General features: G+C 70.4%; 2 protein-coding genes across 2 annotated transcripts; one reads left to right on the top strand and one right to left on the bottom strand.

Annotated features, from left to right (window-relative positions):
• Positions 1–5851: 5851 nt before the first annotated feature.
• On the top strand, positions 5852–15158 carry TMEM179 (transmembrane protein 179). Its single transcript, XM_028507755.2, has 4 exons — positions 5852–6248; positions 10948–11085; positions 12256–12334; positions 13302–15158. Exons 1-4 carry the CDS (start codon positions 5944–5946, stop codon positions 13476–13478), a joined length of 699 nt encoding a protein of 232 aa, XP_028363556.1. The 5' UTR covers positions 5852–5943; the 3' UTR covers positions 13479–15158.
• A 740-nt stretch (positions 15159–15898) lies between these two features.
• C1H14orf180 (chromosome 1 C14orf180 homolog) lies at positions 15899–20659 on the bottom strand. Its single transcript, XM_028506295.2, is given in 6 exon segments — positions 15899–16093; positions 16095–16189; positions 16497–16532; positions 17485–17614; positions 18272–18397; positions 20449–20659. Coding segments are annotated over 5 exon segments (483 nt in total). The 5' UTR covers positions 18383–18397; positions 20449–20659; the 3' UTR covers positions 15899–15982.
• Positions 20660–20918: the final 259 nt, after the last annotated feature.

The following is a 20918-nucleotide window of genomic DNA, read 5'->3' as shown; positions in this document are numbered from 1 at the left end:
GAAATCATTGGAACAGACCAAAATCACGTCCTGGACCCAGAAGCTGGGCGTGCGGCTGCCGCCTGGTGGGGCGCTGGTTCGTGACCTGCTGTCGCGTCGCGCCTGGCGGTGGCCCAGGGGCTGCCGTGTGCTTGTCCCGGGCGGGGACGGAGGTGCCCAGCGCCAGCACTGCGACGTTCGCAGGGGGCGGCGGCAAACACAGGCCGACACGTGGGACCCATGGGGGCCTCGGCGGAGGGGGTGCGGGCGGGGAGGCGGGGGAAGGGCGCTGGACCCCACGCGTCTCCACGCTGGGAAAACCCGAGTGGGAGCCTGCGCTCCACCCCGCGGGCGGACTGTGAGTGTCGCACAGCCAGCGGAGCGGGGAGTGGAGTGAGGCAGACCTTTTCTCTGAAGGAAGGTGGGAGAGGGGAAAACCACCGAACAGAACAGAAGGCACGACGGTCGTGGCTGGTCGGAAACCACAACAAGTGCCAGCTGCCCCAGGAGAGACTGCGGGATCGGGGCGGAAAGGAGCGGCAAGTCCTGGCCAGAGCACTGGGCGGCGGGGGGGGGACGGGGGGGGGGGGGGTGGCTCCGGGGCGGAGTCCCTTCCCGCGTGGCCACCCGCCCGTCCGCCCGCGCGCTGCGGTGCTGCTCGTCAGCGTGGGACCGCTTCTCCCCGCCCCTGCACCGCTCGCAGAGGCACGCTCAGAGCGACCTCGCAGGCTCAGAACTAAAAGGTCGAAAAAATGTATCCAAAAACGACAAGACAAATGAGTAGTGTTAGCAACATTCACCTCAGGCAAAACAAAACTCAAGGCGACACTCAGAAGGGTCACGGGGCATTGCAGCTGGCCCGCGGGACCGGTCTCCTGGGAGACACGGCGCCGGGGGCTGAAGTGCGGCGGGACGGTGCGGAGCAGGGGGAAGCGTGCAACCCCGCGGCCCGGCCGGGTCTCCCCCAGAACCCGGGGGGTCCAGCGACTCTCGGAGAGTCCGCAGCCGCGCCGGTCCCCGCGGGCGCACCGTCTGGGAAACGCGGCGGGCGCTCGGGATGCGGACAGTGCTCCTCCCTCCCCGTGCTCGCGCCGGGCGCATGCGCCTGCGGCAGAGGTCAGAGGTTAACCTGCACAGTGTGGAGCGAGCGCCCAGCCCCAGCGCCCAGCACCGGACAGCGCAGCTGCAACGCCACGTGGCCGACGCTCGTGCGCGGGTTGGCCCTGCCCGTGGGCGCCGCCTCCCCGGGGCCCTGCCCGGTGGGACTGGCCGCTGGGCAGCAGGGGCCTGGGCCTCCGATGCCTGGTGCTCTGGTCCTGCGATGGTCGCCTCGCGGGGAAAACCGGGACGCGGACCCTCGGTCACCGCGCTGGCCCTCGGCGTCTGGTCAGAGTGCTTGCTGGACCACACTGTGTGCGTCCCTGAGCTCGCGGCGCTGGCGGCCACGCCGGGGATGACAGGCCCCGCAGGGCTCCTGGGGGAGCCCGCCCAGCCGGAGTGGCACAGGGCCCCTTACTCCTGGTGCCCCCCGACCCCCCGCCTGGCTATCCACCCCCCACCCCCATCCCCACCCCCTGCTGCCCTGCCCTCAGTGTCACCCGTCCTGCACCCTTCCGCCCACCCGTCCTCTGCTCGCCCACCCAATTATCCATCGGTCCACCCATCCCCCCCACCCATCCATCCGACCATCCATATGTCACCCCCGAACACATCATTTTAGTCCCCCGCGTGTCCCCTGGGCTCGCAGCCCCCTCCCGCTGTCCACAGCCCGAGCGGCCCACCTTCACGTGACAGCCCCTCCGAGGGACACACCCACCTCCCCCCAGCACTCGGGGCGGGGGCGGGACCTGTGGGGTAACGCCCAGGCGGGCGCAGTGAGGGAGGCAGCAGGTGAGCGGGCGCCCCCAGCCTTCTCGCGGCCTGTTCCTACGTCCGTCCGTCCTCACGTCCGTCCTCGCGAGAGCCCACACTCCCTCCTCCCGGTTTGTTTCCGGAGTCTCCGCTGGCCTCCTCCTTCCGCTCTGACCCCTCTAAGACCCGCTCCTTCCCCGCCGAGCGGCCCTCCCATCCCGTAGCCGACCGTGTCCACAGCACCCCCACGGCCTCCTCCCCGCAGCCCCACCCCGCCCGTGCCCGTGCCGGGGTGGGGGTGGGGGTGTCTGAAGCTGGGGATCATTTCATCCCGGCGTCTCCTGACCCTGACCCTGACCCTCCCACCGCAAAAAGCTCTCTGGCCGCCTTGGCCTTCGCATGTTTCTTGACCCCCTGACCCGCCCGGCTCTCCTGGGTCCTCCCGACCCCGGCCAGACCCACAGCCTCCTCCAGCCCCGCACGCCTGGCACGCGCTGCCGGCACCTGCTGCTCCGTGAACGCCAGCCTGGCTGCCTCGAACTTCCGGAGTTTTCTTCCCAATCCCAGCCACGGGAGGCTCCTGAGGGCCAACCTGGGAGGCACACCTGGGCCCAGGCGGCCAGCTGTCTGTTCCCCCGGCAACCGCGGTCAGGGCAGCCTCTGTCTCCCGGAGCTCACGTGGGCCCAGACAAATAGCCAGACCCTGTATGTGTGAAAATGCAGCGACACTGTCCGCATCACTCTGCGAGCGGCCTTCCACACTGAGTTACCTGACAGATGACGCTTCGAGCCCGTGCTGGGGAGGGGCCCGCGCTCTTCCACCAGGAGGAGGAATAATCCCCCCCCCCCGCCCCCCCCCCGCCCCCGGCCCCACCCTGCTGCAGGCACATGCTGGCTGGTTCCATGTGGGGCCAGCAAGCCACTGCGACAAGCACCCAGGGCCACCTGTCCTTGCGCAGCGAAGGGTCCCTGTCCGGCCACAGCTGCAGGGACACGCAGGGCCGGGTCTGGGCTGAGGTCCATCCTCTGGACCCCCAGGCGCTGCCCCGTCCAGGGCACCAGCATGAGCTCCGAGCTCCCAGGTCCCCTGCGGCGTACGCACCGCCAGGCCCCTCCTCCTTCCAGCTGCGGGGCTCCTGGCCCAGGCCCACCGGGTGGAACCGCGTCTGTTCCCCACTCACAAACGCCCTCCCCGCGTGGTTCGCCGTGTGACCTCGGCGGTAACGCGAGTTTTCCTGCCACCGAGGGTGGTACGTTTTCCTACGGTTGACTCTTCAGTCTTTTCCTTTACCGACGCTGGAATTCCTGCCTCTCACCTAGGGTCACGCCAATAAAGTCTTAATGTTTTTTCTATTGAAATATTTTCGTTTTGCATTCTGGCCTTTTAAAACGTACTGGGTGGGGCCCTCCCACCCTCCCACCCTCCGCAGGGACACAGGGGCCAGCTGTGTCCTGCTCCCGGGGCACCTGCGCGGGCATGCACTGGGTCCCGGGCCCTCTCCGGCTGCCCCTGCCCCTGTCCCTGGCGCGGCACCTGCGTCTGGACCTGAGTCTGCTGCAAATGTCCGGCTGCCGGGTGGCCCCAGCGCTGTGCACACAGCTCCAGCGACCGACCGCTGGGCGTTCCTTCTTTGTAACTGAGTGAGCCGCTCAAGGTGCCGCTGGGCTGGAAGGCCGGCCTCTCGGGCGTGCGCTCTGGAAACTTCTCCCCGTGACTGGGTCTCGATCTGGGTCCTTCGGTGAAGTTGAAGTCCCTTTGTCCAGGTCGTGAGCTCCCGCTCACGCACCAGCTCCGGGCGTGCTCGGGCCCTGGGGGTGGCGGGGGCCCCAGCCGGGGGCATCTGCGGACCCCACAGCCAGGACTGACCGAGGTGAGCTGGGTTTGCCCGGCCCACCAGGGTCGTGAGGTCGTGCCCTCCACGGCGACCCGCCAGGACACGGGGACTGGTCTACCCGGACCAGGAGCTGCCCTCGGGGAGAGCACAGGCGTGCGGCCGAGCTGGGTCCTCTGCCTGGGGAAGCTCTTGGGGGAGGACCGCCCGGACTGCAGCCCTGAAGGCAGAGGCGACAGGACTCCTTCCCAGGGGGCAGGGCCCTGGGCCGCCGGGTGGACCCAGTGAACGCAGCCATCACGTGGAGGACTAGGGGCGGGCTGCCGTGGGTGCCGTCCAGTGCTGTCACCTGTGCTGTCACTTGTGCCGTCACCTGTGCCGTCACCCTCCCTGCTCCTCCGGCGGCTCCAGGCCCAAGTGAGATGCGCTCCAGACACTGCCCTCTGCCAAGGGTCCCGCCTCCCTCCCCAGGCCCCCCCTTGACCGGAAAAGGTGCGTGGACAGACTCGGTCTCCTGGCCTTGTTTGTGGCGTCCCCAGGGACCCCCCAGCTCAGATCTCCCGGGGGATGGGCTGAGGCCTCCGTCCCAGCTGCGTCCTGTGCGGCCGGTCCCCCGGGGCGCAGCCGCCTGCATTCCAGCCTCAGGGTCTGTCTCCGGGAGCCGGCCGTGGCTTCCAGCGACGGCGGCGCATCGCCCCATCTCTGCGTGTCTGGCGCACACCCAGGCGTTGCTGGAAGTTCTCCGGCTCCCTGGGGAGCGTCTGAGCGCTCGAGTGCACAATCTCACTGTCTCCCACTGAGGACGCCGCTGCCTCTTCGCGCCCACACACACGCTGCTCACCTCACGTCGCTGACTGGTCCCAGAGTGCACGCTGGCCAGACGGGCGGTCAGGAGCAGCGGGGAGCGTGGGAGCCCCGGGATCTGGAGAGGGGAAGGTTTCTGATGCTGTTGAAGGTCGTCCCTCCCCCACCTAGGGAGTTTTCCTCCTAGTTTACACAGTCTCATAAGAAACAAGGAACGGATACTGAATCGCGTGGAGTGCTTTCTAGGTCTTCTTCTGCAAAAACCTCTGGGTAACGCTGATAGGATGAATTGTCGGCACACTTTTAGGGGCCGGTTCTGCAGCTCGTTGCTGGAAACGCCCGCCCAGGCTCCCACGCATGGGTGTGCGAGGGGGTCCTCTCAGTGGTGCCCGAAACACAGCAGCTGCAGACACCAGGCACCCGGGTAAGGAGGCCAGGGCAGGCGAGCTGCGGGGTTGCCTTTATTCACATGCACACCGGGCAGTGACTCGGGGGAACAGGATGGAGCTGGGCGCCGGCGGGGGGTCAGAGAGAAGCTTGTGTTACTCCGGCAACACGACGGAAACCTGGTTCAGTGCCTGCGACAAAAACGCTGACGTCGCCGTCAGCCAATCGGCCGTCTCCGTCAGAAGAGGCAAGGCCGTGGCGGCCGCGCCGGGGGAATTGGACTCGACGTGACTGAGCCTTAAAGGGGATCAGAAGAGACACTAATTCCGTTGATTGATGCACCCATGGGTTCCGGCTCAGCCACGGCGGTCTTAGCGAGGTGCTGGGCATCCGTTATCCATCCCACCAACACCCGCTCTGGGCTGCACCCGGGCCAGCCTGCAACACGTGTCCCCTCGGGGGCCCGCCTGCGGAAGCAGGCTCGGGCCCACGCCCTCCTCCCCACGTCCAGGCCTCACCTGGCTCCCTCCCTCCGTGGGTGACCTGCTCACACTGACCCCGGCTCCCTGCTCCCTGTCCTGTTTGCCCCATACTTCTTGCTCCCGGACTCAGCCGGTCTGGACCGCAAACCTCACTCCCACCTGCACTGTGCCGCCTTGCCCGGGCCCTCCAGGACCTGTCTCTCCCAGGCGCCTTTCCTGAATTTAAGCTCACGGGGAACTGGGGTACAGAACCAGCCCCCACGGGCCCCACGCAGCCAGCTCCTGGTACCCATGCCACAGGATTGGGCACAGAGAAGCTGATCTACCATTAACACCGTCCCCTCTTCCGGTTTCCATGCCGCATCTCCATCCGGGCACCGTTTCCCCGGCCCACACCCACGCTCTGTCCCCGCGCGCCCCCGCCCCATCGCCCAGCAGCTGTCCGTGGTGCTGACCCAGGCGCAGCCCGCCTTCGGCCGCTGCGCAAGCGTAGCGGGCGGGGCGCGCAGCTCTGCTGGCGCCGCCACTGCGCAGCCTCCCGCGCGCCCCGGTCAGCCTGCGCGCAGCGCTGGGTGCCTCCCGGTCCCGGCCCGCAGCCTCCTCGCGCCATGGCGTTCAGCCGCTTCCATCTCGCGCAGTGCGTCTGCTACTTCCTGGCCTTCGTCTTCAGCTTCGTGGTGGTGGTGCCGCTGTTCGAGAACGGCCACGACTTCCGCGGCCGCTGCCTGCTCTTCACCGAGGGCATGTGGCTGAGCGCCAACATGACGGTGCAGGGGCGCGAGCGCTTCACGGTGCAGCAGTGGGGCCCCCCGGCCGCCTGCCGCTTCAGCCTGCTCGCCAGTCTCCTCTCGCTGGTGGTCGCCGCGGGCCACGCCTGGCGCACGCTCTTCTTCCTCTGCAAGGGCTACGAGGGGTAAGTGGGCACCCGGCGCCCCCCGCCCACACAGCCCTCGCCCACGGCGCCCCGGGCTCTCCTCTTCCCCGGGAGCTCGGGGGCACGGAAACATCAGCCCTGGGCCCTTAACGCTTCCACGAGCACGTCCCTTTGTCTACGCGCAGAGCCCGGGGCCGCGCGGCTCGCGCGTACTGCGTATGATGCCAGCGCGGCCCTCCCGAAATGCGCATCGCCTCCTGCTCCTGGCACTTGGGCACTTACCTCCCCCCACCCCCAACCCCCCGAGGGTGTAGATCTAGCACCATCTTCCCGAGCGCACCGGGCCTCCCTCGCCAGCTCAGCCGGGCGCACGCGTCAGCACCGCGGACAGCTCCATGGCCTGGGCCTGCGCTCTGTCCCTGGTGGGTGGGTGTGGGGGGGGGGTACCAGAACAGGCCCCGTGCAACATGGGGTACCAGAGAGCCCTCCCCTCACCCCCGTCGTCCCGCGAGGGCTGATGGCAGGGGGAGTTCTGGAGGGGAGCCCCTGGAGGCCTTGGCCGGGGGTGTTGGGCCAGAGCCCCCGTGCCAGGCCTGGCTGTGCTCTCCCTAGCTCCCTAGCCTCCCTCCCTCCCGCCGCCACCCCCTCCTCACCGGCCCCGCCCCTGCTCTGTGTCGGAAGCAGCGGGTGCCATTCACCTGGGGTGGGGGGCCCTGGAAGAATCTTAGTGACCCATGTGCACCGTTTCCCGGGGGCTGCAACCATGAAGCCCCTTCCCCCCAGTGCTGGAGGCCCCGGGCCCAAAGCCGAAGTGTCAACAGGGCTGGTCCCCACTGCAGGAGAGTCCCCTCCCCCACGCTAGCTTCTGGCGGCTGTTCCAGGGTTGGGGTTTCACCCCCACCTCCCCCAACCTCTGAGTCAGCCGCCCTCCCCCGCCCCCGTCTCTTACGCTGCTGCAGGGCCTCACTCATTGGCTGTGGGGCCCGCCCACCTCCAGGCTGACGTCATTGGCAGAGCTTTAGCTTCGTGACACCTGTAAGGAGCCTGTTTCCTAATAAGGTCACACCCGCAGGCCTCGGGCGAGGACTTGGACACGTGGTCGGGGACACGGTTCAGCCTGCTGCATTGAGGTCCCGGATTTGGGGTCAGCCTGGGGAGGCCCCCGGCTGCTGTGGGGCCCCCATGCTGCCATGAGCAGCCGTCACCCCAGTCAGCGTGCTCGTCCAGCGTGGCAGGAGGAGCATCTTGGAGTGGGGAGTGGGAGAGGGGGTCTGAGGAAGAGGGCGCAGGTCGAGGTCCCTCGGGCCTGGGGAGCTGAGGGCAGGGGCACAGCTAGTGAGGGTCCCGCTTTGGCCATCAGCTCGAGCTCAGCATCCCAGCTTGTCCCCTCATGCAAGGCGAGTGGCCTCAGGGCACCCAGGGTCAGCTGACCGGGACACGGAGCTGCTCTCCAGGCGGAGCCCAGCCCGCGTGGCTGGGAGGGAGACAACCTCAGAGCCCGGACAGACCCCCAGCGGCAGGGGACGGTGCAGAGCCGGGGGGACCGGAGTCCTGATCCCGCTGGGCTGCGCCCCCCGCGCCCCCCCAACAGGACAGCAGACCTGGGAGCTTGTGACAACGCTCTGTCCCTTGTTGTCCTGCAGAAAGGTGCCGTCAGCCCTGTGGGCTGCCATCGCCACCCCCACTGTATTGTCTAATTTCTGCATCCTCCTCACCCACGGGCTCGCTTAGACGGAGCTGAAGGGAGGAGCAGAGAGAGAGAGACATCGGTCGGCCGCCTCTCACATGCACCCCGAGTCTCGAACGTGCCCCGACTGGGGACTGAACTCACAGCCCAGGCACGTGCCCTGACTGGGAGTTGAACTGGAGACCTTTCGGTGTGCAGGATGATCCCCAACCCACTGAGCCACACTGGCCGGGGCGCCACCCCCACTTTAGAGATGGAAAGTGGGGGCGTGGGGTTTCCCGTGCCCCCCTGTGCCCGGTCATTGTGCTCACCCGGCCTGGGGTGTGGTCTGGGGGGGGGACATTCGGGGTCTCCTGTCGCTGCATCTGCCCTGGGGCTCACCTGTCCCACCACTGGTGACGGCTGTCCAGGCCGCGATCGTGGTGGCAGCCGAGGCGGGGCCAGCTTCCTCTTCTCCAGGGACGTCTGCTGCGGGGCGTCCTCCTTGGCCATCCGGGACGACCGTCCACGGCCCCACGTCGTCCGCTGCAGCCCGCGGGCTGTGGGTCCACTGAGGCAGCGCCCTCGTCCCCTGCTCCAGCTGTGGGCCTCGGGCAGGGCTCCCAGACCACAGGTCTCCCCCCGAGGGCCGCGGGCAGACCCCAGGCGGGTGCGCCCCTTGTCCCCCTCCATGTGCTCAGGCGGAGCGCAGGGCAGGGTGCAGGGGGGGCCCCCAGTTAGCGTCCACTGGGTTACCAGCTGAGAGAGGCTGAGTCCTGAGCCCTGCTGCTCACGGCCACTCGCCTGGCCCTGGCGTCCCCCCAGATTCTACGTCTGGCCGAGGGGCCAAGGCTCGCTGTGTCAGTGAGTTCTGGACCCCCGGGAGGCTGGGTCTGGCCACAGGCAAGGGGTTCGCCCAGAGAAGCCAGGTCCAGCTCAGTGGCTGAGCTGGACACCACGGCCACAGGGACACCACGGCCCCGTCACACGCAGGGTTTTGGAGGGCCCTGCCTGCTGAGGGCCAGCGCACACTGATTCCTGTGAGTCCAGCTTCACAGACGAGCCAGGGTCCCCACCAACAGCGGCCAGACGCTGTCCGTGGGGCCAGCCGTACCCCATGCCAAGTGGGGGCCTGACAGCTTGGGCCCAGGACTGTAAGGGGCAGCTTTCTGTGCAGGGCACCCTGGCTGCTGACTGCAGGAACGGGCTGGGGGTCTGGCGCCTGCGGCGTCCTGGGGGCTCGGGGCTTTCAGGGCAGAAGCACAGGCCGCGCTGAGCCGCAGGGGCAGGGTAGGGGCCTGGGCAGCTTTGCCCCGGTGGAGCCCTGAGAGTGTCCAGGTGGCAGGGGTTTGTGATTGACAGCTGGGGACCGCTGGGTTAACACGGCCCATCTGCCCACCACAGCCTCCCAGGGCTTCTGGATGCTGTTGCCATGGAGACGGCACATCCAGGCCCGTCGCCCTGAGAGGCTCCTGGAGAGAGACGGCATTAACCCTGTGTGAGCGGCTCCCGTCCTGCTCTGGCCGGTCCTGGGGGAGGGGGAGGGGGTGGGGCCGGAGCCCCTGAGACTCCGGACAGCCCCTAACCCTCCAGGATCTGCAGACCCCAGCAGGCTCCGAGGAAACTGACCAGGAGTGGACAAGAGGAGTGGGAGGCGGCTTTGGCCACAGCGACCCCCGCGGATGCCCTGCCCTGTCTTGCGGGACGGGGTCTCCCTGTCTGGTCATGGGGGAGCCCGGATGGGGCCTGTGTAACAGGAAGTGGGTGGGGTCCAAGCCATGGGTGTTTGTGCCGGACATGGGCCTCACAGGTGGACGGGCAGTTCCTGGTGGGGCGGCTGTGTCCTGGACCCTCCAGGGACCACCACATCCCTGGCCAGAGTGGACCAGTCACCCAGGACCTGGCTGCTGGTTTGGGCTGAGGGGACCTCTGCTGCCTCCCAGTACCAGCTCCAGCGGGCGGGGCTGCCCCACACCCTGAGCCCCTCCCCCCATGCCGCAGCCCCCGCTCCTGGCCTCGCCTCCCCTTGCTGCAGGCTCCAGTCACCTGGTTCCCGTGGTGACTCAGCAGCCTCTCCGCTCAGTCCTGCGCCCCACGCTCCTGGGGCAGCTGGGCCCGCCCCACACTCAGCTCCCAGCACACCCTGCGCATGCCTGGGAGAGCAGGAAGCCCCCCCCCACCCCCGCCGGCCCCCTCCCCCAGGGCGAGGGCGGGCAGAGTGCGTCACACACACTCAGGGCAGCTGAGCTGTCCTTCAGCCACATGGCCCCTCCCCTCACAGGAAGGGGGGGGGGGCTGTCATGACCCAGGTGGAGAGCGGGAGCCGAGGCCCAGAGACTGGTCTGAACGGGGGCGGGGTGGGGGGGCAGATCCCTGCCTCGGGCCACAGCCCCCACGGTGACAGCAGCAGCCTGGACGTGTCCGGGCTGAGAGTCCGGCTGAGACCTTTCCAGTGAATGTTCCCTGTGAAGTGCGTCATTTTCCTCAGGCCACGAGTGACAGGCCGGTGTCCGCACCTCACCTGCTGGCCAGTGAGGGCGGGGCCTGGGCTGCCCTCCTGAGCGAGACCCTCGCAGGCCCCCTCCTGTGGGGCAGTCCCCCACCTCCCTGTCCCCGAAGCCTCCGCCAGCATCCAGGCCTGGCCAGCCGGGGGCTCACGCACAGGACTTGGGTCCCGAGGGGGCGACCCAGACTCGGCAGGGTGCTGGGTGCTCTCGGGGGTGCAGGCAAGTCTGGGGGGGTGTTTCAGCCGCACGCTCCCTGGCCCTCAGAGTGCGTGGTGCTGTCCGGAAGCTTCCCAGGAGTGCCACGCCTGCGTGGACCCTGGGGGGTGGCCCTGGCCCCTCGGGGCAGTGCAGCCTGGCCCTGCGCCTTTGGGTGCAGCGAGACGTCGGAGCGTGGTCAGGCGGCAAGCCCCTTGCCCAAAGGTGGTGGGTGGGCCTCTGGGAGGACCGGGGTGGGCAGCCTGGGGCGCTGCGGGGCGAGGACCAGCTGCTCCCGGCCCCACTCCCCCGAGGGTGGGGGCAGGCCCGGGGGTGGGGCAGTGACCCACCTGTGCTGTCCCTCCCACAGCTCCTTCCTCTACTCCCTCCTGAACCTGCTGGTCAACGCCTTCGTGGTCTTCCTCGTCTTCATCGCCAGCACCATCGTGAGCGTGGGCTTCACCATGTGGTGTGACTCTGTCACGGAGAGGGGCACCGTGCCCCGCAGGTGCGCCCTGGGCCCTCCCGGGACTGCTAGAGGGCCCCCCCTTGGTGTGCAAGTCCCGGCCTGGCCGCAGCACGGCTCCTCCCACCTGTGCCCACACCTGTGCACACCTGAGCCTGTGCTTGCTCGCTCCTTTCCTGGGACCTGCCTTCCGCCCTGTAGCCCCCGGCAGCTGCCCTCAGAGCGGGCCCCCTGGCCCCCTGGGGTGGCTCTGGGTGGGGGTGGCGGGCTGGGAGGTCAGAGCTGCCCGCCGCGCAGTCCTGTCTGTCACATGGTGGGGTGACAGGACCCCGAGGGTGGGCTCCGATCCAGGAAGCCCAGGTGTGTCCCTGCAGTGCGGGCAGGGGCCCCGTCTGGGTGGGGTTCAGAAGGTGGCAGGAGGGTGGGGAACGGGAGCAAAGCTTCCGGTTGGAGTGAGTTGGGGACAGAGTGGCCACCCAGGGCCCTGAGCAGGGGCAGTGTCCAGCTTGGGGGACCCTGAGTGGAGCAGGTGACTGCCCGCTCTCAGAGGGGGCTGCCCCCTGCCCAGTGCCCTTGGCGCACCTCATCCGGAGGCTGCGGGTGGTGTGTTGGAGCAATGTCAGACCTGGAACCCCAGCGTGCAGGAGGGCGGAAGGGCCAGAGTGCGGGCCCCTCGCCTGCCCTCCCTGTCCCCTCGCCCCGGGCCTGGGTGCAGCCTGCCGCACACCCCGGGGGAGGGCGTGACAGCTCCTGCCCCCGACCCCGGCCCCAGCTGCGTCAGGGTGAGCCCAGGCCTCGGGGCCCCTCCCCTCTCCGCGGGCTCAGGCTCCACTCCCAGACAGCTCAGCCAGCCGCGGCCCCGGGGGCCCAGGCCCGTCCACTCCCGGCTCTGAGGCTAGGCCCCGCCCCCCAGCTGCCCATGGGCGGGGCTTGTGGCATCGCTCAGGCCTGGTGGTCCACCCTGCCCGGGCCCACGGAGTGGGGCAGTGGGGCTGGGGCTGCGGACCTGGGGCAGCAGAGGCTGGGGCGGGCGCCCCGCTGTCCTGGGCCGGGTTGGGGCGGGGTTTGCAAACATCGAGGCTCCCGTCCGACCCACCTTGGGGACAGCGCCCCGCCCCCCTCCCCCCGCCGCCCTTTGGGGTGACGCCTGCGGCCCTGTTTGTGCTTGGGGGCCTGGCAGTCACCTCCCCGCGCTGGGCCTTGCCATTTCAGCTGTGAGGACCTCCAGGACGTCAACTTGGAGCTGGACGTGGACAACTCTGCCTTCTACGACCAGTTTGCCATTGCCCAGGTGGGCGGGGCTGCCGCGTGCGCAGGGCTGGTGTGTGGGCGGGGCTGCCGCGTGGGCGGGGCTGGAGTGTGGGCGGGGCTGCCGCGTGGGCGGGGCTCTGGTCGGAGGGGAGGCCTGCGCTGTCCTCCAGGAGACCGTGGTGGACTCTGGGAACAGCGTGTGCTGGAACACAGGCGCCTCTGGACGTGTCGGTGGTCAGCAGTGATCTGACCCTCGCCACCTGTGCCCCTCGCCACCTGTGTCTGTCCCCCGGGGAGGACATGGATGAGCCCCACAAGGGGGCGACAGGGTGGGGGCAGCTCCTCCCAGCACCGAGCGGGGCTCCCCAGCCCCCAGGGCCACGCCTGCCCCAGGCTGGCTGCACAGCCCCACGCCGCCCAGGGGCTGCTCTGGACGTCGGTGGGTTGAGGGCTCTTTGCAGACAGGAGCTGGACCTGCCAGATACACCTTCGTGAAGAGCAGTGGGAAGTGCTTCAGCCCTTGTCCGGGGCAGTTAGGGTTAGGGGGAGCCAGGGAGTGGGATGACACCCCCACTCCTGTGAGGGCCGCTTGACGCAGCTCAGGCCTGGCTCCGGGTCGCCGGTTCCCCTCCAGCTTCTGGGAAGCACCAGCCGCAGGCCGGTTGGTTCTGGCAGCATCGGCAGCAGTGGGCTCCCTCAGGGACCAGTCGTCCTTGGAGCGGGCAGCTGAGTCTGGGAGGGGACCGAGGGTGCCGGGCCACTGCCTGCCCCAGGGGCCGAGGGCCTGGGGGGCCGAGGGCCAGCTGGCCAGGGTGAGGACAGAGCAGCAGAGTTCCCAGAGCCCCTGCACCGTGTGGGGCGGGGAGCGATGGTGGCCGAGGAAGGACCCTGTCTTGGTCCCCAGAGGGTCCTGGCCGCTCTCCCAGCAGGCGCCGCGTGCCCCTGGGGGCTGGGCGGGCAGGTGCCGGGGCGGTGGCCCTGACCTTTTCCCTCCGCTCTCCGTGCAGCTGGGCCTCTGGGGCGCGTGGATGGCCTGGCTGATCCTCACCGTCATGGCCTTCGTGCGGGTGTACCGCAGCTGCCGGGAGGAGGCCCTGCTGGACAGCCTGGCCCACGAGAAGGAGCTGCTGCTGGCCCGGCCCGACCGCGCCCTCTTCCAGGAGGAGAAGAGCGCCGTCATCTAGGCGCCCGCGCCCTGTCCCGGGGCCGCGGCGGGGCCTCAGCCCGGGCCCCCCACCCACACTGCCTTGCATGCCTCCCCTGCCCTGTGCATCATGAGTAGCTGCTCCCCCAAAGACCCCGACTCCCACTGTGACTGTGGCGGCTGACCGGGTGGGGCTGCTGGGGGGACCTGGCCGGCGAGGCTGCTGGGGGGCGGCCGGCCTCTCCGACCCCGCTGGCCGCCAGGCCCCGGCTCTGCCCACGTGTCCGTAGGTCGCAGGATCAAAAGTGCAGGGACGGCTGCGTGGGCCTGTGTGGGCGTCCTGGGGGCTGCCGTGGTGCCTGGGGGTGGGGCCCCGGTGGCCCGGCCCCGAGCTTGTCTCGTGTGTCCCTGTGCCCCTGCAGGTGTCTGAGTGTGCACCTGAGGGTGTGAGTGTGCGTGTGTGAGTGCAAGCCCACGAGAGCGTGCCCATACACAGCTGTGTGCGCACGTATGAACGAGTGTGCACAAGTGTGAGTTAGCACACGAAGATGTGCGAGCACGTGGAGGCAGCTGTGTGCACACAGGTGTGCATGTGCATACATGTGAGCGTGTGTGTGTGCAGAAGTGTGTGTGTGTGTGTGTGTGTGTGTGTGCAAACCAGGAGTGGCGGGCTGAGACCAGAGTGGGTGAGGGAGGGGGTGTGCTGGGCAGCTCCTCTGCACCCCCACCCACAGGGAGCCGGTGCCCCCGCACCCTGGGGTGGGCTCTGCTTTCCCAGCAGGGGCCCTGAGGCCCCAGAGGTCATGGGGCCGTGGACCCCTCCTTGAGGGGCTCCCTGGCTCCCCACCTGCACCCCGCCCACCGTGTCCAGTCCAGGAGGGGGCACCCAAGGTGCAAGAGCACCCCACCCCGCTCTCGAAGCCGCGTTCGCTCCCCCAGCCGCCCTCCAGCCGCAAAGCTTGCTTCCCTGCTGCCCCCCGCCCTGCGGGAAGGACGGCCCCGCTCCCCAGGACCGGGCAATCACTGCCAGCGACCGGACTCGTCTCCCGGCCGGGGGCTCGGGGGCCAGGATCGAGGCGCAGGCAGGGGCTGTGGACAGACTGGGCCAGGACGAGGCGGCAGGCCACTGGCCGTGACGCTGCCACGCTGGCTCGCGTCCTGGACGAGGCTGTGGCCAGGTGGCTGAGGGTCCTGGCACGGCAGAGGCGCCCTGGCCCCGGAGTCGGGCCAGACTCCAAGGCGAGCAGCGGACCCACGGGACAGGGGAGGTGTGTTGACGGAGCCCGAGGGCCCCAAGCAGATCTGGGCAGTCTGGGGGCCCCCCACCGGCGGGGCCCCATCCCAGGCAGCAGCCCGCTGGGCCAGAAGGAGGGGCAGGGGCTTCCGGAGCCCGAGGGTGCCGGGGCTTGGGGTCTGCCCCGTAGGCTGCCTGGAGCTGGTTTGGGGCAGCCCCTCGGTCCAGCCCGCAGAGGCCCGTGCCCACTCCCTGCAGGGCCCCTGCAGAGCGGGTTGTCACGGACACACCCCCGGCCAGGCTCTGGCCGGCCGCCGCCAGCGCCTCCAGACGTCCAGGCTTCGCGGCCCCCGCCGCGGGGCCGCCCACCGCTTCCCCCTGCTGCGTGGTGACAACATTGTGTTTCAGCTCCACCTGTGGCCACACCGGAAGCAAAGATCCTTAAGTGTGTTTATTTCTCAAAGTCAAATAAAAACGGGAAGACCAGAGTGTCTCGTGGACGCGTCTGAGCGCCGTGACCGCTCGTCACCCGAGGGTGAGCGCTGCCCTGGACCCGCCCCCGTCCTCCCCGCCCCCCCCCCCACATCCGCACACTCCCTGGGGGCTGCCTCCCACTGTGCCCTGCGCGCTGTGGGCGGGCGGCGCCTCTGTCTCTCAGGCCGACGGCGTCCCCCTCAGGCGATCTGGTCCCAGAAGCTCCGTCTGGGCCGCGGAGCCAGGGGGTCTCTGCGCGGCTCTCATGGGGGCCAGCCCTCTGCCAGGTGCACTGCAGCCCCCTCGCCCCTCTGAGGGTGTGGTCCCCGGACGGGGCGGGGCTGCAGGGCGGGGCTAGGGGGGCCTGTGTCGCTGGGACCCGAGCACGCGACCCGGCTTCTTGGAGGAGCCCCCGTTTGCTCATCTGGAACTCGGGGGGCAACCCGCCCGTCCTCTGGGGGGGCAGTTCGGGCAGATGAGAAGTCCTGAGGGCCGGGCTGGTGTGGGGGGCCCGAGGTGCTGGAGAGTCCCCGAGGACCTGGTCTGGGGTCCCCTCTGCACCTTGGGGGCCTCCTCCTGCTTTGAGATCCCAAACTGAGAAACCGGAAGGGGCCCTGGGGACCCCGAGATTCGGAAGGGGAGCCCTTCTCCTCCGGAAGCCTCTCTGTGGGCCCCAGCCCGAGCTGTGCTGATTGGAGGGAAGGCAGGGCCCCGAGTCTGGTCTCCAGTCCTGGGCCCCCGCCTGCAGCCCCCGTAGCCCCGGGTTCACCCCGCGCTGCTCCAGGCCCTCAGTGGCCCCCGGGGCCCTGCCCACAGGACCCTGGGCGTTGGTGCTGTCACAGCGGCCGCAGGCAGTGCCAGCAGGCGAGGGCCACGTGCCGCAGGTGCAGGGCGAGGGCGCGGAGCCGGGCCCGCAGGTCCTCCAGGGCCGGCGCGAGGGGCCTGGGGCAGGCCGCAGCAAAGGCCGAGCAGCAGCGCCAGCAGCAGGCCAAGCGACAGCCCCAGCAGCAGGCAGCGGGCCTGGGGCCTGGGCCGGCGGGGAGCTGGGGGCCAGAGTGGGTCGTGAGCCCCAGCCCACAGGCCCCGCCCCGTCCCCGGGGCGGGGGGCACCTGGGCTCCCTCTTCCTGTGGTGTTGTCCCCGTGGTGTTGGGGGCGGCTGCAGGGAGGGCAGGGGCGGCACCACGGCTCTGCCCATGGGGTATCCCTGGGGTGACTCCCTATTCCCCATGGGGCATGGGCGTCCCCCCATCCCTGCCCCAGCCCCTGTCGGGGGTGTCCAAGGGTGGCACTGGCTCTGTGTGGGGGGCACTGAGGACCCGAGGGTGGTAGGGGAGGGACTCAGAACTCACCCTTGGTGGCGGGCGTGGGCTCCCTGCCGGCGATGTCTGGGGAGGAGAGCTGAGGGTGGGCTTGCAGTGAGGGCCCCTGCGGGGGGCGCTGTGCTCCCCAAGCACCCCAGGCTCCTCCCCCACCCGCAGGACCCACACCACCCCGCTTCACAGACGGGAGGCCCGGGCCTGGGCCTGGGCATCACCCAGGGGTCCGCCCAGCCCGGCTGCTTCAAGTTCAGGCCAGGAAGTGGGGCACCGAGACGCTGGGCACTGCTCCCAGGGCCTGCGGGAGTGGGGGCCTGGGGGGCCACAGGGGCGGTGGGCCCGAGGTCGCAGGGCTGGCTCTGGAGGAGGGTGGGGCGGGACCCCCACCTGCCCCACCCCTGTAGCTCACCGGGGGACACCAGGCCGACTCCGGGACGTGGGGGCCCTGGTTCCCCGTCTGCAGAGTCTCTGCCGTCTCCCCAGCTGCCTGGGGCGGGGGAGGGGTGGGGGCCGTGACCCTTCCGTGGGGCAGGGGTGGAGGAACAGCAGGTGGGAGTTCCGAGGGGCCACGGGGAGACGCTGCCCCGGTCAGGGCTGTGACTTCTACCCACAACTCCATGGGGCTCAGAAGCACTTTCTTGGGGGGCCGTGGCACGCAGAATCTAAGATGTCCCTGGGATCCCCCCACCCCATGTCCTTGCCTTGGTGTGGCCCCCTCCCACCCACGAGCCCATGCCATGGGTGGGGGGCCATGTCCAGGTGGCTCTGAGTGGACCCGAAAGGGAGGCTAGCTCGGGGAACCCGACCCACCCAGGTGAGTTTTCGGAAAAGGGTCTGGTGGTGGGGAGGGTCGACCGCAGGCCTGGAAGGCGTGGCTGCCCTGAGCTCTACCTGCAAAACCCCGGGGGCTGGGCCTGCGCCCGCCTCAGGGGAGGCCGGCCCTGCAGGCTGCCTTGGGGGACCCTGAGCCGGCCTGGACCCCCCCACGCCGCCCAGGCCACTCGCCCCGCGCCCCTCTTACAGCGGACCGCCACCTCCACGGGCTCGTGGAACCGCACACGCTTCGAGGTCCTCGGCGGCTCGGCCCCGCGGCCCGGATGCTCCGGCTGGCTTCGCCTCAGGATCGAGGGGGGGCGCTTCCTGTCGCCCTCCTGGGGCGAGGGTGGGGAGCCGAGGGAAGCGGGTGGAGGTGACCGTGGGGACACTCTGCCCAGAGCGGGGGCGCGAGGCCTGGCTCAGAGCCGGCCCTGCCCCAGCCCAGCTCCCTGCATGTCCCACACGGGGCCTCCGTCCCCGTCCCCAGGACAAGGCAGGGGCTGTGAGCACGGGCCGGAGGGGCAGGGCCAGGAGGCGTGTGTCCCCCCCCACCACCCGTCAGGGGCCGCCCTCCCGCCCACACACGCAGTGTGGCCCCGGGAGGCAGAGTGGCCGCCACCAGACGGCTCTGGGCCGCGGAGCCTGCGGCTGGCCTTCTGGGGGTGGCTGGCCTGCTCGGGCTCGGACCCGCCTCGTGGCTCACGCCCCACGACCTGTCCCTGCTGCACCCCCCTCCCTGGGCTGCCAGGGTGACCATGCCTGAGAGGCACCCTGACACCACACCCTGCTCCAGCTCCCTCCAGGCCCCCGCTGCCCCTGCTGCCGGCGGACGCCCTCTGTCACCGCCCCCACCATGCTGCCCGGGCGCCGGCCACCCTCCCTGCCGGGCCTCACCCCCAAGGTCGCGCCCTGTGCCCACCCCTCACCCCGCACTTTCTGCCCCGGGGGTCCTGGGGCTGGGCACCAAGGCCCGCCCGGCACCGCAGCCTTACCCGCCCCGCCCTGGGCGTCGGCGAGCCCCGAGCGGCCGCCACACTCCTCCTGCTCTGCCTCCGCGTCTCTGGCCGGGGGTCGGGGCTCCGGGCCCGCGGGGCCGTCCTCATGGACTGCGCATGGCCCTGCGAGGGGCAAGGCGGCGTCACGGCTCCTGGCAGGCGCAGGAACGGCCCTCGGGGAGGGCAGACTGCTTCCCTGCTGGGGGGCCCCGCCCCCACCGGGCGACCTGGGCCAGGCCCGGGGGCCAGCGGGCTCAGCGGGGAGGGTGGGCTTGGTCCCCCGGGGGCCCCAGGTGAGGCTCAGGGCCGCTGGGCACCGGCTGAGCCGTGCAGGGACCCCCGCACGGCCGACCCCTGGGGGCCCCACCAGCAGCACCCGGGTGTGGAGCCCCGCCGGGTGCCCGGGGTGTGGGGGCAGCAACGTGTGAGAGTGTGCACACGCGGGAGCACACGTGTTTGTGCATGTGTGAGCGTGCACATGTGGAGTGTCCGTGTGTGAGTGTGATGTGCCTGCGTGCCTGCGTGTGCACGTGTGTGGCGTGTGCGTGACCGTGCGGTGTGCTCGTGTGTAACCCTGGCAGCAGCCAGGCAGAGTCGCCCAGCGGCTCTGGGGCAGGCAGCCTGGCGGGTCCGGCCGGCTCCGTCCCCTGCACCGTGTGCCCACGAGCGGCCGAGGGCGGCCCCGGCCTGTCTGCGCCTCAGTCCGCCGGGCTCTGAAGTGGGGATGGCGGCAGCGACCCCTCTGGGGGCTCGGGTGCGGGACAGGAGGGGGCACGTGCCCAGGGCTCAGAGGCGGGGCCCCCAGGACCCGGGGACCCGGCCGGTGCTTGGTGACACAGCCGTCGCCGTCACTGCTCAGGGACAGGGTGTGGCCCTGAGCACCTGGGACCGTCCGTCCCGCGTGGGCGCGGCGGGGACTTCCTCTGGCTGCCCCTGCCCTGTCGTCTCCGCGCCTCCCCCAGCCTGCGCCTCGTCGGGGCCGCCCTCTGCTCTCAGGCGGCCTCCCGCCCCGCAGCCCCCAGCTGGGCCCTGCCTGTGGCGGCAGAGCCCTTGCTGGGCTCTGGGCTCCGTCCTTCTTTGGGACCTTAGCCATCGGAGTGACGGCTCTGGGCCTCAGTTTCCCCACCGGAAAGGGGGGACGGGCTGCCCTCTGCACGGCCTCCGACTGCCCGGCACCTCCCTCGGGCGGGGCCTCTGGCGGGGACGCTCTGTAACCCGAGTGCCCTCTGCTCCCGGCAGATGGGCGATAAAGGGCGGAAAATAGCTCCTGGCCTGGGGCCTGCACAGTGTCAGGCCGCGCCCCCTGGGGACACCCCTCTGCCCTCTGGGGGGTGGGGGAGGGCAGAGAGCTCTGGCTCCAACCCCTGTCCAGGAGCAGGGGTCTGGCCAAGGCCACAAGGCCGGACAGCCTTCGGGGCTCGGCCCAGTGTCCCCACCTCGGCTCGAAGCCCTTGGGGGACGGTGGTGCAGCCCTGGGCCCGAAGGCCCCCCAGTCCGTCTGCCCAGGTCCAGCTCTGCACCCGGCCCCTCCCACCAGCCTCTGGAGGGTGTGTGTGTGTGTGTGAGGAAGGCCGGGCCTGTTCGCCCCTGGTTCAACACCCCAGGTAACGCCAGGACCGGGGCCGCTACCTCTCCTGCCACCCACCCTCCGGGCTTCCTGCCGCCTCCTAGCCAGGCTGCCATCCCCCTAGGCCCCCAGCCCACGTGCTCTGCCGGCCCCCGCCTGCCCATCCCCCACACCACTGCCTGTTAAGTCAGTCTTCGTCTTCCCTGAGGGTCCCTGAGACCCTCGCACAGCGCCCAGCCTGCACGGGGAGGGGCCCCTCCTCAGCGCAGGCCCTGGGCCAGCAGCGGCTGAGCAGCCACCCCTCCGACCGTGCGCTGTGCCCTTTGACCCTCGAGGGCTTCGGGCGCAGGGGCAGAGGGCCTGGCGGAGGCTGAGGGTCTCGCCTGCCCACCAGGTCCCACAGAGGGCCGGCCAGGCCCCCCCCGCCCTGCTGTCCGGTCACCTGCTACCCCTCCTGCAGGGGCACCTGGGCCGGCGACGGTGGGAGAACCGCCCCAGGACCTTGGCCGGGGGAGGCCGGAGCTCACGGGGCCCCCACTCACACCCCCATAAACACACACGCTCACACACATGCTCACACGCTCTCACACGCACTGCCCCGCCCCACCTGGGCTCCCGCAGGTGCTGCTCCTCCGCGTGAGCTGCCCACCTGCCGCCCGAGCGCCAGCGTCAGAGCCTCGGGCCCGGCAGGAACCGGAGCTGCCGTGGCGCAGCAGCCAGCTGGGGAGATTCCATTACAGCCTGGGTGGCCCCGAGGGCCCCAGCCGGCCCTCCGCCCCCTGCACCGTCCAGCTCTGGGAGAGACTGTCACGGAGGGGCCTGGGGGCTCTGGGCAGCGTCCGGCCTCCTGGAGGGCAGCCTGGCCGACTCGGAGGGGCTGAGGCTGCCCCTTGTCCCAGCTGGACGGGGGGAAGGAGCTGTGGACACCCCCTCGTGGCCTCCCTCAGGGGTGAGTGGAGAGGCTGGCAGCTCTCCAGGCAACTCGTGGCTCTGGATTGGGCAAGAGAAGGGCCCCTGGGGGACCCGGCGGGGGCGTGCCGGGGGCTGGCTCTGGCCAGACTCGCGGCCGCGGTGTGC

Source organism: Phyllostomus discolor, chromosome 1, assembly GCF_004126475.2.
Source record: "Phyllostomus discolor isolate MPI-MPIP mPhyDis1 chromosome 1, mPhyDis1.pri.v3, whole genome shotgun sequence".
Lineage (NCBI taxonomy): Eukaryota > Metazoa > Chordata > Mammalia > Chiroptera > Phyllostomidae > Phyllostomus > Phyllostomus discolor.
This window is presented reverse-complemented; position numbering and strand designations above follow the sequence as displayed.